General features: G+C 44.9%; 1 protein-coding gene across 3 annotated transcripts; it reads left to right on the top strand.

The window, feature by feature from the left end:
* The first annotated feature begins 33 nt into the window (after positions 1 to 33).
* On the top strand, positions 34 to 15,388 carry pum1 (pumilio RNA-binding family member 1). 3 transcript variants are annotated; one of them, XM_029167026.3, is made up of 23 exons: positions 34 to 181; positions 2,236 to 2,408; positions 4,207 to 4,329; positions 4,773 to 4,841; positions 5,497 to 5,599; positions 5,686 to 5,879; positions 6,149 to 6,315; positions 6,403 to 6,664; positions 6,741 to 6,834; positions 6,914 to 7,012; positions 7,177 to 7,319; positions 7,591 to 7,729; positions 7,896 to 8,030; positions 8,268 to 8,567; positions 8,706 to 8,948; positions 9,541 to 9,811; positions 10,850 to 10,979; positions 11,158 to 11,292; positions 11,942 to 12,079; positions 12,769 to 12,894; positions 13,071 to 13,192; positions 13,315 to 13,507; positions 13,679 to 15,388. In XM_029167026.3, the coding sequence occupies exons 2-23, from the start codon at positions 2,247 to 2,249 to the stop codon at positions 13,808 to 13,810; spliced, it is 3,480 nt and encodes a 1,159-aa protein (XP_029022859.1). In that variant the 5' UTR covers positions 34 to 181; positions 2,236 to 2,246; the 3' UTR covers positions 13,811 to 15,388. The 3 variants fall into 3 exon arrangements, with proteins under 3 accessions (XP_029022859.1, XP_029022856.1, XP_029022857.1); XM_029167023.3 differs by having other exon boundaries at positions 5,494 to 5,599; XM_029167024.3 differs by lacking the exon at positions 34 to 181 and adding an exon at positions 818 to 1,216 and having other exon boundaries at positions 5,494 to 5,599.
* Positions 15,389 to 15,663: the final 275 nt, after the last annotated feature.

Here is a 15,663-nt window from a genome sequence, read left to right as displayed (position 1 = left end):
GTCCGGTATGTCCCTCCCTCCCCTCCCGGTTGGCGCAATGAACCGCACGCTCTCTCATCCCTTCCCGTCATGCAGCGCTCTTGCCTGCTCCTCCGTCGAGCCGCCATGTTGTCGGAGTGAAAGCCTGGGGAATCAGAGAGAAACTGGGGCCAAAATCCGCGACCATCCACCCTCTCCGCCGGTGAGTACGTTCTCCTCCGCGGTCGGGGCTGCACGCTAGAACGTCAGGTTTCACGTCGGTGCCGATATTGTCGATATGGATGCAGCGAGAGGGCCCAAGAACGGGTGTTTTGCGAGACTCTAGCGGCTGCCTCCCTTTCTGCTGCCTGCCTCCTTCCTCCCGTTTGTGTCGGTCTTCCGCTCCAGACAGCTCTCGGGCCTTTGTTAGCATCCGCGTCACCGGGACCTGTGGGGCCGCGGGCTCGGCAGACAGGTAGGGACCACCCGGTGGTCATTAACATCAAAACAATAATGTTGGGGCTGGAGACATTATGAGGAGCCCGTGTTTTTCCGCCGGTTCGCCGGGACTGAGCTTGTATCGGGAGGCCGTGTTATTGTTGGAAGACGCGGACCGTGGACCCTCCATAACAGATCGGAGGCACGCGTGACGGGTCGCACGTTCATTGTACGACCCCCTGGTAATTGTCACAACCCCGACGCGTACACACATTATCACTCGTTTTGATGTGTCACGTCTCCCCGGACACAAATGTTGGGTCCGTGTCGAGACTAACGTTGCGTCCCGGTAGCTGCAGGTCGCCCGCTCGCATTGTCACACCCCTGTCTCTGGCCGGTATGCGGGGGATTGATCCCCGGTACTGAATAATGATTAACCCACTCAGATTATGTAGCACATTGCCCGTTTCCGGGTGTCGAGGTGAACTCGCAGCATAACAAGTCGTGTGCGCTGCGCTTTGGGGGATGGACACGCTGGTTGTGGATTTCCGGGTGTTTCTCGTTGTGATTTCGAGCATCAGCGAAGGAATCAAGCGCGAGCGTTTCCCAGTCGTTGAGTGGTCGACTGCGAGCGCGCGAGCGCGCGTGTGAACGATCAGTTGCCAGGCTGGTTTGTTTTTGTTTGTCTTTATTCCGGTCACTCGGGCCGTTTGTGCGTTTTCTTCACGGAGGGGGGTGTGTTGCACATTGATTTGAACAGACCTGAGAGGAGAAAGAAGCCTTCGTTTGAAGATTCAGTGTCAGGCGGGCTCTGGTAAAGGTAATTACTATATAAAGTGTAAAGTGATCTGCTGGTAATTCCTTCATGTCATGTAGCAAATCTAACCATGACCCCGTTGGATAAGTTGAGGCTGTAGGAGCTAATTAATATCCCTCTAATTAGTGGTCCCACTGAGGAGGTTGTACCAAGTGTTGACCACTAGCCACACCGTCTGCTGTACATTGTGTGTGTCTGGGCTTTATCACTGCACACACACTGGCTACTGCCTCTGATTTTAAATTGACTCCTGCTTGTTAGTGCCCATTTCTGGGCAAATAATGTCCATCGCCTGCGTTAATTAGACTTCATAAGAAGAATTGTTAAATTTACTCAAGACATGCGGATTAAAGTAATTGAGTGTAGTAATAACTAATAATTGGATAATTGCATAAGAAATTTAATCTGCTCTCTGGACAGTTTTAACAGCTTTCTTGGAAGGTGTGCCTTTATAATTGCAGTAGTTATAATAAGAGGTTGGGCTCTTGGCCTTAGCAATGTTAGACCTATTGCTAAAAAAATATTACTACAACACAGATGGGTTTTGCATCTCTGGTGTGACCTGAACTTTTCACATGTTTCTTATTCTAAAATAATAGAAACAGAGTGCCTTCATTTAAATCTCATGGCATTATGTTTCCCATTTATGCAGAGCAGACGTTTTGAGGCATCTATAGATCAGCACCGACCCAGAACCTTGATGATGAACACAACTAGTAAAATGACAGGCAAATTTTTAGATATGCAATTTGTTTTATGACTTGTTTTGTCTGTTCTGTTCTAATGACGTGTTCCTTTTTTTAATATTGTCACACCATTCTGCCACAAAGACTTTAAAAAGTTTTTCAGTCTTGTGTTATTACAGGATACAGATTTAGCAATAATCTTGTAATTAATCTTAAGATCTCCATCTTGGATAAGAACAGTGTTAACCTGCTAAAAGCTCATGAGGCGTTTGTTTGTTCACATTCACTTAGCACGCCGCTTCTTTGCATGTAACAGATGTGTTCCTCTCTGGACAGGCTGTGGTGGAATGAGCAGTGTGTGTGTGTTGAAGAGGAAAGCAGTGCTCTGGCAGGATTCATTCAGCCCCCACCATAGAAGTACATCTCCCAGTATGCCCGTGGTGCTGAGCAGCGGAGGACATGCCCCTCCAACTGGGCAGACCCCTCAGGCCACCCCGCCAAGCCAGCAGGTAATACCCACCACATGCATCGACCCGTCCTTCAGTAATTCACGGAAAGATGTCTGCCATGAACGTTTCAGTCTTACTTGCATTACCGGTACTATACAAATTCAACTGCAGGTCACATAGAGATGGGTTGACTAACTTTCTGCTATTGCAAGTCATTTCATTTTCCTAACATTTATTAGTATGCATCCCACAGTCTTGGTTAGGTCAGCCAAGCGCATCCTTCTCCAATATTTTGACTCTGTTTGGCAGCTTTACAGTTTCCAAATAATAAACCTTATTATGAGAGTGAACCTGACTTAAACAGTCCGTACCTGTGATACATGAAAGAGGCTATGGGTTAGTTGTCTGGCACGTTCAGACAGTGGCACAGGTTGGACAGTCTGCATAGACTGCAGGGGACGTAAGAGGCACAAGCTTTTAATGTAGGTATATTTCACTCAGTCTGTGTGACATTTCGAGAAGCACGCTTGATGATAACACCCTGTACGTGCTGCAAGTTTTTCTATTATTCTTGCTCAACTGTTTTGTGCATGTAGTCTTTTCAAAAATACAGGTTTGTCATGTTTTCCTTATGAGTGAGTGTTCAGGGTGACTGGTGGCTCTAAATGTCAACTTTCTGAAATGTGCTATATATGCTGTTTTTAGTGTTATATGCATTGTCGTTAAATGTTAGTTGAGAAATGCACATTAAACTTTGTGGTATTGTAATTATGACATTGTTAATTAAAAATACAATCGTATTACTTGTCCTATGAATTAACAGCAAGTTAATTAGCAGTGATGTCTCTACAAAGAACAATCTGGTAGTTAAATTTGTTTTAGAGTTTAAGTTACAGCCAGGCTTGTTTAAGTTGGTAAAGAATTTGAATTTGTGCTACAAGAAATCATAATTAAAGGAAAACTTGCACAGGATGCATCTTTGCAACAGTGACCAACCTCCCAAAGTTCCCCCAAAGCCCAGTGGTGACTCATCATGTCCAAAGAACCGCTGGCCTTTGTTGCTTTTATGTAGGTCTTCTCATTAAGCCACTACTGGCATCCATGTTTAGGTGAAAGATACTTCTCACCCACAGGAACAGCTTCTGTTTTGCCTTAATCAGCATCACCACAGAATTAAGCTTTTGTAGTAAAATAAAGTTCTACTTTGAGTCCATTTAAAATAAAACACTTTTAAAAGTTTTAAAGTTCATGTATAAATAGATTGTTGGTGTGGTTTAATGTGACTGAATTATAGTAGCTCTACAGTAAACTCTTACCTAGTAATCTCCTTTCTGTCCTTTTGGCTATTGATGCTGCCGTTGGGTAGAGGAGAATCAGCCATTTCCAGTACATATTGACTGGTTCTGTCATGATGCATCTTGTGGGGAGTTTTGTTTTTACCCTCAATGAGTAAGCGAGGAAATGAGTGCAAGCTTCACCAGTAAAAAGAAATGCTGTCGACTGTTTGGGTGTATTGGAGTCTTTCAAGAGAGGATGTGGTTCCAAATAACCTCCAGTGCTTTTGAAAATAAATTATAAAACTATATGACAAATTTGGACTCTCTTTAGCATGTGGTCCTAAAAATTAAGTTTTTGGGTTTATTATTTTAATTTGTCAGAAAACCATTCTGACAGCTTCAGTTATAAAGTATTTTCATGAGGTAAATTATTGCTGTTTTAATTCTGGAGAAGAGTCGAACTGACCCCCGCTGTAAACCTAGAAGTCTTGGCTGGGCCTACCTGCCTTCCATCTGCCTGCACACACTGCTAATTATTTTTACCAGTGAAGTCAGGATAATGTTCATGTGTTTATCTTTAGGGTGTGGCGGGAGCTGGACGTTCCCAGGATGATGCCATGGTGGACTACTTCTTTCAGCGACAACATGGCGAACAGCCTGGCAAACACCGCTGGCCCACTGGAGACAACATCCATGACAGCCAGGTGTGTGTGTTTTTATTAGTGGTAACATCCTACTGCAATAGTAAGGTTGTTACTGTATCATGTTATACTTGTATACCAAGTTACAGGAACATGTCTCCTCTGTAAACATTTCTGCTATGTGAACTTTCTTTGATCCCTTGGAGATCGTGTAAACTTACTGTGTACAAAACCCTGTTGTTGCTAAATAAGGAAGACTGTCATCCACAGAAACAAACGTTTCATCTATGTCTGCTTAGCGTGAACTAGGATGCAGGCTTTAGTGCGTGATAATTTATGCAAGCTTGTGAGCTTTAATAAAAGGCATTTTATATTACCTGCTCTAAGCTTTTTGGGAAACCAAATATCAAGGCAGTGAAAATACATGATTGATTTTTGTTTTTTTGCTACATCAGTTCACTATACCACACCAAGTTTCCATGTCTCACTATGCACTCTGTCCACAGGTTCGGTCCATGGATGAGCTGAACCATGACTTCCAGGCTCTGGCTCTGGAGGGACGTGCCATGGGAGAGGTGAGACACTGGGGGGGTCATGTGCTTCCTGGAAGAAGGTGACTAAGTACCTTAACCGACAATCTTTGGGCTGTGGTTACTCCTGACATGACAGTGCAGTTCACTTGTTTAAAAAATAGTTATAGTATAGTCGTAGAAATGGACATGATGAGTTTGGATGTTTTCTTTCACCACTTCAAATAAAAATGTTGGGCGTTGGATTCCCAACAAGGTAAATGTCGAATTAGTGACAGACTTGACTAACAGGAAATCCAAGGAATCCACTGAAAGGTTTTTGATTCACAGTAGTGGACCTGCATTTGTATGTGGTGAGAACTTAGCAGAGTTGATTTGCCCAACATGCTGCAAGTCTGAAGAGAAAACCACAGAACGCCTCCAAAGTCGGTGCAGAAGATGTCAAAGCTTCTGGGTCCCATCAGAAAACATCCACACTGCTCATTTTGTTACTTGTACTTTGCTTGGAGGTCAATCAGGTTTCAAATTAATACACATACACGTTTGTTCCTGCAAATACTACTACTATGATAATGCAGGCTATGCTGACAGATATCTGTTTTGAAAGTTTGGTCTTTATGCTCAGATGTTTGTTTATAAATTTACTAATTTTTTTATCCCCACCTTTTCTCCCCACAACTGTCCTGTCTCCCTGTAGCAGCTGCTAACTGGGAAGAAGTTCTGGGAAACAGATGACTCTGGTAAAGATGGACCTAAAGGGATCTTCTTGGACCAATGGAGGGACAGTGCATGGGGTGCCTCAGGTATTCAACTAAATTGCTCACGTGTGTAATACTAATGTAATTTTCCTTCTTGCTGGAATGAGTTTTAGCACTTTTCTTATTTACAGATCACTCTGTATCGCAGCCAATCATGGTTTCCCGTCGTCCAGGGCAGGGTTTTCATGGAGGTAGTGAGGTCGGGGTGGGCTCAGTGATGTCACCACGGTCTGAGAGTGGAGGGTTGGGAGTTAGCATGGTGGAGTATGTCCTCTCCTCCTCGCCAGCTGACAAACTGGATTCCTGCCTGCGAAAAGGACCCTATGTAAGTACTGTCTGTACACTAGTCAACTTTCAGGCATTAATTGTTTTACAAATTAGCTTGTAGTCCCATCATTACACATTACTGTGTTCTTCATTGTAACAATCAGTACTGTTCATGCAGCTACATAAGCTCTTTGACAGAAGGGGTGTTTCGTGAGAGCTATCGTTCCTCTCATTTGTTAGTACCTCCTCGGTCAAAGCTTGCCTTGCATCAGCACATCTGTTTATGACTATCAGTTGTGTTTTGTCTCCCTGTCATCGCCGGGGCAGAGGGATGGCGAGGTGGAGGAGGAGAAGAGGGAGAAGCCAAAGGCAACGTTTGAGGGGGAGAAACTGAAAGAGTTAACAGAAAATGAAGCAGATGTCATCAGCGACGTCATCAATCCTAATGGGCTGCCTGTGCAAAATGGCCTGGATGTGGATGTCAAAGAGTTTGGGTAGGACTGTGTCACTCATGAACTGTTGATACAAAGACAAGTATCTAATGAAAACTCGCCTTGACATATCTCGTCTCATTCCTCCAGTCGTCCTCAAGTAAATATGCCGGCCCCTGGCCCTGAGGGGGATCTGCTTGGAGGTCCTGGAGGTGTAGGGGCTGAGGGCCTGGCGCCTCTTGGTGGTGGAGGGCCTAAGCCCCCTGAGGACTTCTCAGGTGTAGAACAGGGTGGGGTCACCATGGACCATATAGAGTCAGTTATGGAGCCGCTTCAGTTTGACTACAATTCTCAGATGCCCATGGACTCTGCACCCACTGTGGGTCTGTTTGATTACACTAATCAGCAGCAGGTATGAGACAGTGCAAATGATCCAGAGACTCTTCTCAGGTGCTGTTTGACCTGATGTTTCTCTTGTCATTCCACAGCTGTTTCAAAGAAACAACGCCCTTGCAGTGCAGCAGTTAACAGCAGCCCAGCAACAGCAGTATGCCTTGGCAGCAGCACAGCAGCCTCATATTGGTAAGTGTGGGCCTATTTCATTATGAATTCACACTCTGTCAAAACTCTTTGTGGCCTAATTTCACCTCTGTGTTGTTAGGTCTGGCCCCAGCATTTGTGCCCAATCCTTACATTATTAGTGCAGCTCCACCAGGGACAGACCCGTATGCAGCTGGGCTTGCAGCAGCGGCTACACTTGGTAAGATGTGCTGAATTTGAAATGGACCCTGTGTGGCCTTTAGATATTAAGTATGTGTTGGAATCAAATACAAACACGCATGTTAATTTGTGTGTTGCAGTTGAACAGATGCATAAACACAGATACATTTGTGCTAGGTCATTAATTTGTTTGTTTGCTTATAGGTCCAGCAGTGATGCCTCCCCAGTACTACGGCGTGACGCCCTGGGGGGTCTACCCTGCCAACCTTTTCCAGCAGCAAGCTGCTGCAGCCAACAACTCGGCTAATCAGCAGGCGGCTGGCCAGGGCCAGCAGAATCAACAGCAGGTCAGTCGGCTGCTCGCCATGAAGCTGGCATGCTGCTTACCACTGGCTCAAGATGGTTCTGTCACACTCACAGTGTCTGTTGAAATGTGCATCCACTCCTACTGCTGCTCTGCTTAAACCTGTTGGCACAACCAGCCTACAACTGCTATAAGGAGCATTCTTATTGTCTGTTTTTTGTGTCACCATGTGCTGCTGTGTAATTGTTCTTGAGTTTTTGCCCATTTTGTTTGTATTTGTCAATTCAAATCCCACTTTTTTTTTATCTCTGAAGGTGATGCGTGCTGGGGGCAATCAGCGACCTCTGACCCCCAGTCAAGGTCAGCAGGGCCAGCAGAATGACCAGCTGGTTGCGGCAGCAGCCGTTAACTCAGCCCTTGCCTTTGGACAGGGGTTGGCAGCAGGGGTTCCAGGTGAGAATGACACTTGGATGCTGACCAGCTTAGGTTCACTGGGGCAAAACTCCCAGCAAACCCAGATATATGAAAATACTGCAGTGTTGAGAACAAATGACAAAACCCACTACAGCAACCACTACATGTTGCCACTGATCTCTCTTTTATCTCATCTTTTTTACAGGATACCCAGTTCTGGCTCCAGCAGCATATTATGATCAGACAGGAGCCCTGGTGGTCAACACTGGCGCTAGGAGTGGCCCAGTGCGCCTCATGGCCCCTGCTTCTGTAATAATATCTCCATCTGCAGCACAAGCAGGTAACCTGGCACACCACAAAAGTCCACAGCAGCAGACAAAGGTCTCATGCACGCATGCTCACTATCCCATTCAACCAGAGGTTTAGCTCTATGTACAAGGGGTTTTCATAACATAGCACTGTTCTGTATTGAATTTGAGATGAACATTGCTATTAATTTGTATGAATGTAAATAGTAATTATGGTTGTAAACTGTATTTTGGGTCTCTCTTTAATGTGCTCTTTGTCTCTTCCCCAGTTGCTGCAGCTGCAGCTTCTGCAGGTGGCGCTAATGGCGGTCTTGGCAGTGGTGCCAACGGGCCGTTTCGTGCCATGACGTCCCAACAGCCACAACAGCAGGGTGGTCCTGGCGGTGCTCTGGGAGGGAGCTCCTTCTATGGATCGTCCTCCCTCAGCTCTTCCTCTCAGAGCTCTTCTCTCTTCTCACAAGGCTCCGCTCAACCTGGGCCAGGATCGGCCTCCTTGGGCTTCAGCCAGCCTGCTTCCTCGTCCCTCGGTGCCACTCTGGGGGCCACGCTGGGAGGATTTGGGACTGCAGGTAGAAATACACCCTTTTACACCAGTGTAGTCTGTCTGTGTTCTTACGTTTTAAGTAAGTACACCAAAATGTTGGTGGTACAGCAGAAGTGACAGCTAAAAGTCCTGTAAACAAATGTTTATTGTTGTCTCCCTCTAGTGGCAAACTCGAGTGGTGGCAGCGGTTCCAGACGGGACTCCTTGACAGGCAACAATGAGTTATACAAACGCACACCATCCAGCCTCACCCCAATTGGCCATGGAGGCTTCTACAATGGCACCTTGGGCTTCAGTCCTTCCCCTGGACCTGTGGGCATGCCGCTACCTAACCAAGGACCCTCCCATTCTCTCACTCCCCCTCCTTCCCTGTCTAATCACAGCTCCTCATCCAACCTCAACCTTGGTGAGTATCTTGTTTTGAGTCCTCCTCCTCTAATAACACGACTTGTCACATTAATGACACGTTGGTGGTTGAGATTTTGCCAAACTAAAACAAGAATATGATGGCAGATTTGACAGGCAGCAGTTTTGAGTCATTAGTTATTGGCTGGGCTTGTTACTTCCAGTGTGTATGTGTGTATTTTGATAACTGGCGAACTGAAGTGTAATACAAACACTCTCCCGTGTTTATAAAAAATTAAACTGACAGGGCCAATTTGCGGCTTTCTAATGACTGCGGTAAATTACTTTTGGTTTTGGAAAGTTCAACTCACTGGGTTTGTCATCATAATAATCTACTCAAGTCCTTTTTAATCTCATCTAAGCTCAAACCACAACCGCAGTGAGTAACCTTTTGGCATTGACGGCACGCAGTCGTGGTTCTGTACTACAGAGCTAATACCCAGTCATACTGTTAGACTTTCTAAATTGTGTTCCATAAAGTATGTAACGACAATTCACCCTGGTCTACAGAAGAAGCAAATCTCCTTTAAAAGAAAAAAAAAGACTGTGTTCAATATTGTACTTTAACAACTGTCTCACTGGTGACCCCACAGGAGGCCTGACCAACGGCAGTGGACGTTTTATCTCCGCCGCCCCAGGAGCGGAGGCCAAATACCGCAGCGCGGCCAGCTCAGGTTCCTCTCTCTTCTCACCCAGCAGCCAGCTGTTCCCTTCATCACGACTACGCTACGGCATGTCAGATGTGATGCCATCGGGCCGAAGCCGTCTGCTGGAGGACTTCAGAAACAACCGCTACCCCAACTTGCAGCTCAGAGACATCGCCAGCCACATCATGGAGTTCAGCCAGGACCAGCATGGCAGCAGGTTTGTATAAGCATGGCAGAGATTCTTTGATCCTATGTCGAGTCTAATCTCTGAGGAGTGCTGAACTAGGACTGAGGGTTTTTTATATTTAACACAGCATTTAACAAATCCAGCCATGTCAGTGTTCTAAGGACTGTCACCTAGACACATTCTAAAGTGCTTTGTCACCAACAGCCTATGTGGCTGTTTGTCTTGTTGCTACTTTACCCTTTACTATTTTGATTCATAATAAAAGGCCCAGCTTCATGGATCTGTTGCTATCCTGTTCCCAGGTCTGTCTGGGTTGAACCAAAAGTATCTTTGACTTGGCCACTGACATTAGCTATTAATACACCATAAAGACCTGTCTGCACATTCCAGACATTTTCTTTTCTCAGGCTCCTGAACGTCCCTGTCTCTCTTGCTCCCTCTACTTTTTCTGCCTGGCATCATGTTTGAATGCACTTGAATAACTGGGTTACAGTTGGTTCTCTCAATAAGCTAATATCTTAACTGCCATGTAAGTGTAAACCCTGTTTTCCTAATCCAGGTAAGGGTTTGGAGAAATTTGACCCATGTAGATGCCCTGCCCTATAATGATTAGCTTGATTACTAACATGCCTTTCACAACATCCCGTGCAGGTTAAAGGCTTTAGTTGCGTGCTGAGATGCTCCAGAAGCAGGATCATTAAATGGAGCACAGCTGCCTCGTTTTTAAATGAGTTCTGCTCAGAATCCCATCAAATCTGAAACTAACCCAAAGTGCCCTGTCGCTGTCTAAGTCACTCTTCATCTGAGGAGCACTGTGTCTGTCTGCATGTCTTCATCAGCGCTGCCTTGTCACACATACAAATGTCTCAAATAACCTACCAGAGTAAAGTAGAAATCAGACTATTCATGTGCTGCATGAGTAGTGTGGCCACTTATACACACACCTGTCCTTGGTGACCCATATAGCAGGGTTTCTGAGTCTCAAGGCAAGGAAGAATACCAGACTGCTGAGGAGAGCTATGGAATCTGCGATTGCCGTAATGCCGTGCTTATCCTGTCTGTCTCCAGGTTTATCCAGTTAAAATTGGAGCGAGCCAGTTCAGCGGAGCGCCAGCTTGTCTTCAGCGAAATACTTCAGGCCGCGTATCAGCTCATGGTGGATGTCTTTGGAAATTATGTCATCCAGAAGTTCTTTGAGGTGGGTATGATAAATCACTGCTATGAGATATGAGTGATACTAGTTACACCATACGTAGTTGTTTATTTTTGTTTCAATATTTATTCTATTTCATGGGTAGAATTATCATGTCCTGTAAAATGGATTAGAGGGTTTAGAGGCTCATTTTGTGTGTTGTATTATTATTTATTTTTTTTAGTTTGGCAGCCTGGACCAGAAGCTGGCTCTGGCAGAGAGGATTCGAGGTCATGTGCTGTCTCTGGCCCTGCAGATGTACGGCTGCAGGGTGATTCAAAAGGCTCTCGAGTTCATTCCTTCAGATCAGCAGGTCATTGTAAGTAAACTAGTTCCATTGTGAATGAGTGTGTGAACTAGGGAAAGCCACTAAGCCTTTGTACTAAAATAGTATTAATGTATCCTGTCAGAGATCAATATTGCTAAATATCTTGGTTCTGTGTGTTAAAGTGTGTGTTCATACTTCACTGGGCACTAATTTGTCGTTATAGCAGAATGTTTCATTGATAAAGATTTTTTTTAAACTACATTATGGTTTTAGCTTTTTTATTTTTGATGGTGCTGCCTCATGTAGCTGCGGGATTCTCACAGGCACTCTATCAACGATGAATGAGGCTAATGATGCCACAGTTTACATGCAAATGTTGAACTGCAGGTGTTAAATCTGGCTGACTATCAACGGGAAATGATTTTGCTTAAATTTGTTGGTTTTGGGAGAAGGTGTGTGTGGGAGGGATAAATGTATCCATCTCTCCTTAATGGACCTCAGCAGATTTCTCCAGGGCAGCTGTTCAAACCTCACTGTTATTTGTTGAGATGAAAGACACTGACAAATAGAGAGTTTAGGAAATGCTTTCTGGCAATATTAGATTTCTCACAATTGTGTGTCGGTCTCTGCATTCTCTCTCCCTCCCTCTTGTCCTGCTCCCCCTCCACCTCTGTCCTCCTCCCCCTCCTTCTCCCTGCAGAGCGAGATGGTGCGGGAGCTGGATGGCCATGTGCTAAAGTGTGTGAAGGACCAGAACGGTAACCATGTTGTGCAAAAGTGCATTGAGTGTGTGCAGCCTCACGCGCTGCACTTCATCATCGACGCCTTTAAGGGACAGGTGGGTCCCCTCTGAGCGCCTGCACCAGTATTTCCACATTCAGTGTCTCCAGCCTGCCTGTGCTCAGCTTACATCGGCACATACAGTATCGCTGCCTCGAGGCACCGAGCATATTGTCACCACCACAGCACATATACTCAGTCCTTTTGCAGGGACAGGGTGTGTTGCCATGGCAACAGAAACCTCAGCCCAGTGGCAACAGCCATCTTCTATCCACCAGCTAAATGTTACATTAGCAAGTGTTAAAAGAATAATTTTACATGGTCATGCCTCTCTTTTGTCTAACTGAAATACTCAACAATACACTGTATTGTTGGTCTCCCTCAGGATGCTTTCCAAGTAATGTCCTACAGTTGGTCTGTTTTGCGTTTTCACATTTGCATGTTGTGTAACTGTTTTCCACATGGTCAAATTTGTGTAGCTTAAAGCTAGTCAGGAGTTGGCCTTTAGCTTCTGTTGAGCTGAATGAAAGTAGGCCTGTTATTACTGACTTAATTTATTTGAGCAAAGTTTCATTAAGACTTTGTGTGTGTGTGTGTGTGTGTGTGTGTGTGTGTGTGTGTGTGTGTGTGTGTGTGTGTGTGTGTGTGTGTGTGTGTGTGTGTGTGTGTGTGTGTGTGTGTGTGTGTGTGTGTGTGTGTGTGTGTGTGTGTGCAGCAACTAACAGTGAACACTTATTTGTATTTTAGGTATTTGCCCTCTCTACTCACCCCTATGGTTGCCGAGTCATCCAGCGCATTCTCGAACACTGCCTTCCTGAACAGACGCTGCCTATACTAGAGGAGCTGCATCAACACACAGAGCAGCTAGTGCAGGTAACGCACACAAGCTAGCACTCACTGGGCTCTTTCAGGCAGAGCCTCAGTGTGGCGCACACAAAGCTCTTTCAGAGCCTCGGGATTCTTGAAGTGTCTGTCTGTTGTGACGTCACCAGCACCAGCTGTCCTTGTCACGTTTTCATTGATGTTCTGTGTGCTTTTGATTTATTCAGGACCAATATGGTAACTATGTGATCCAACACGTTTTGGAACATGGCCGAGCTGAGGACAAGAGCAAGATAGTGGCTGAGATCCGAGGCAATGTACTGGGACTTAGCCAGCACAAGTTCGCCAGGTACTGACAGGAACATGTGCACAAGCGTCTTTGGGTTTATTATTGTAGTTGCTGCCATAGATTTTCTTTGACATCTTTTTTTCCTCACCTTTGAAACCACACCCTCTTTTATTTAACTCTAGTAATGTGGTGGAGAAGTGTGTGACCCATGCGTCGCGGGCAGAACGGGCCTTACTCATAGACGAGGTGTGCAGTCTGACTGAGGGCCCCCACAGTGCCTTATACACCATGATGAAGGACCAGTACGCCAACTACGTGGTGCAGAAGATGATTGACGTGGCTGAGCCCACCCAGCGCAAGATCGTAATGCACAAGGTTGGTAGAGGAGAAGGTATCGCCCAAACAGATAAGAAGTATAGGAAGTAACAATGTGAACATGTCGACCCCTCGGCCTGTACATCAGCAGGCCTTTCAATACAATTAGTTGTACAGAGAAGTGAGTTTGAATGTAAACTCAACATGTGAAACATCTGCCTTCTTTTTCAGATTCGGCCCCATATTTCCACCCTGAGGAAGTACACTTATGGGAAACACATCCTGGCCAAGCTAGAGAAGTATTACATGAAGAACGGCGTTGACCTGGGCCCTCTCTGTGGCCCTCCTAACGGCATAATGTAAACAGATCCTCCCACACCCAGGAATCATGAGTACCAACCGGTTACGCCTCTCTTTTGTTTTTTTACCCCCCCACTCCCCCAAAATGCTGTGATGCCTACCGGCACCGACCTCCTCTTTTTGCCGGACCCTTCCCGTTATCATACACACTTCCTTCCACCACTGAATTCTACTTACTGAGGTTGCCGAGTACCCATTTCCATGGCAACCCTTCAGCCTTAGATTTTGTGAGATTTTTGTTGCATTGCTGCCACTCGAGCCCAGGCCTGCTGAACCAGGGGAAAGAGGGCTGGGAGTGGAGAGTGAGACTTGTTCCACTTATCGCCCCACTCCTATTTCTTTTTTTTTTTCTTTATCCATTTGATTTTATTTCTTCCATTTTCTCTTCTCATCCTTTCTGATGAACTTAAGTCATTTTCACTTTTGCTACTGCTAATGCCCCCCACCCTTTTCCCGTTTTTGCTATTTACCACTATGAGATGGACGAGTATTTAATTTGTCTGAATTCACAGAATCATAGACGAATACACACACATGCCATCAGCTAACCAGCAGACAGATCATTTAGCATGGGAGATTCGTTTTCTGGTCTTGCTTCTATAAATATAACGTGTATACTTGGTGTAGACCTTTGCATATATATATATATAAATATATATATAAAACTTTGTAGTTTTTCTGGTTTTTGATGTTGAATCTGTATCTATAATGTATCCTAGTAGTGACCACATACTTCTGACTGTATAATTGTACATTTGTAAACCCTTGTAATGTAAAAGTGCTTTACCACCCTTTTTGGTATGAGAAGAAAAAGGAAAAAAAGCTCACTCTTAAAAAAAAAAATCTTAGAAAAAACCTGTGCATTTCAGTGTATATTCTCACCTCCTTGGTTGTGACATAAGTTGTTGTATATTGTAAATTGTAATATCAAATTTTTGTTTTGAAAAGCCCTTTCTATACAGCGTAGTACTTGTACAAAGATTCGCCACGCTTGGTTTTATCTTGTCACTGCTTAACTTAAGACGATGATTTTTTTTCCCCCACAGACTCCAAATTGGACATTTTCTGTTAGACTTAACCGTGTCTTCTTCTTTGTTTTTTTTTTCTTTCCCCTATTGACCTTTTTTTTTTTTTAAAAGATCTTTTTATAGGAACGCTTTACCCCATGAAATGTGTTGCGTGTCCGGGTATGCAGGTTGTGTGGGAGAAGTAACTCTGAGTCATTTGACCCACCACCCTCTAATTACCCAGGACTGTTTCCAGGGGTAAACTCATGGATTGTACAGAGGAGATTCTTGTGTTCTTTTGGCATTTCTCTAGTGCTGTAAGTGCTGTATCATACTGTCCATGTCCTTTTGGGTGAGAGGCATCCCGCCACAGTGCGGTGTACATTTGGAGCAGCCTTGTGTATATTTACTACGAGCACACCTGTAACCATATGTGTATAGTTAACAGAACCTGTGTATGCTTATTGCCTGGGCAACTATTTTTTGTAACTCCTGTTGTAGATTGTCTCTAAACAATTGTGTGATCTTTATTTTGAAACCAAACTGAACAAAAAAAAAAAACTTTGAAAATTTACCTCTCGTGTGTCTTTCATGGGTGCAGACGGGGTTTTAAATGTCTCGGGGTCAGTTCTTTTGTTTCTGTGCCGGTCATATGCAGCATGAGTCACAAGGAAGACTAGAGAGTGGGTTCTTTATCTCCAGGAATGTGTCGGTGTCCTAAACATGGCAAATGTCTGACTAATGTCAACCAGAACTGTTGTTTGCAGCAGTGACAGTTAATGATGGGTGGACAGGCAGAATCTACCCCCAGAATCCATGTGACTGGATGAGTGCGGGTGAGTCATGGCC

The sequence above is a fragment of the Betta splendens genome, chromosome 11 (assembly GCF_900634795.4).
Source record: "Betta splendens chromosome 11, fBetSpl5.4, whole genome shotgun sequence".
NCBI lineage: Eukaryota > Metazoa > Chordata > Actinopteri > Anabantiformes > Osphronemidae > Betta > Betta splendens.
Note: the sequence above shows the minus strand (reverse complement) of the source record. Positions and strands in the feature narration are given on the sequence as shown.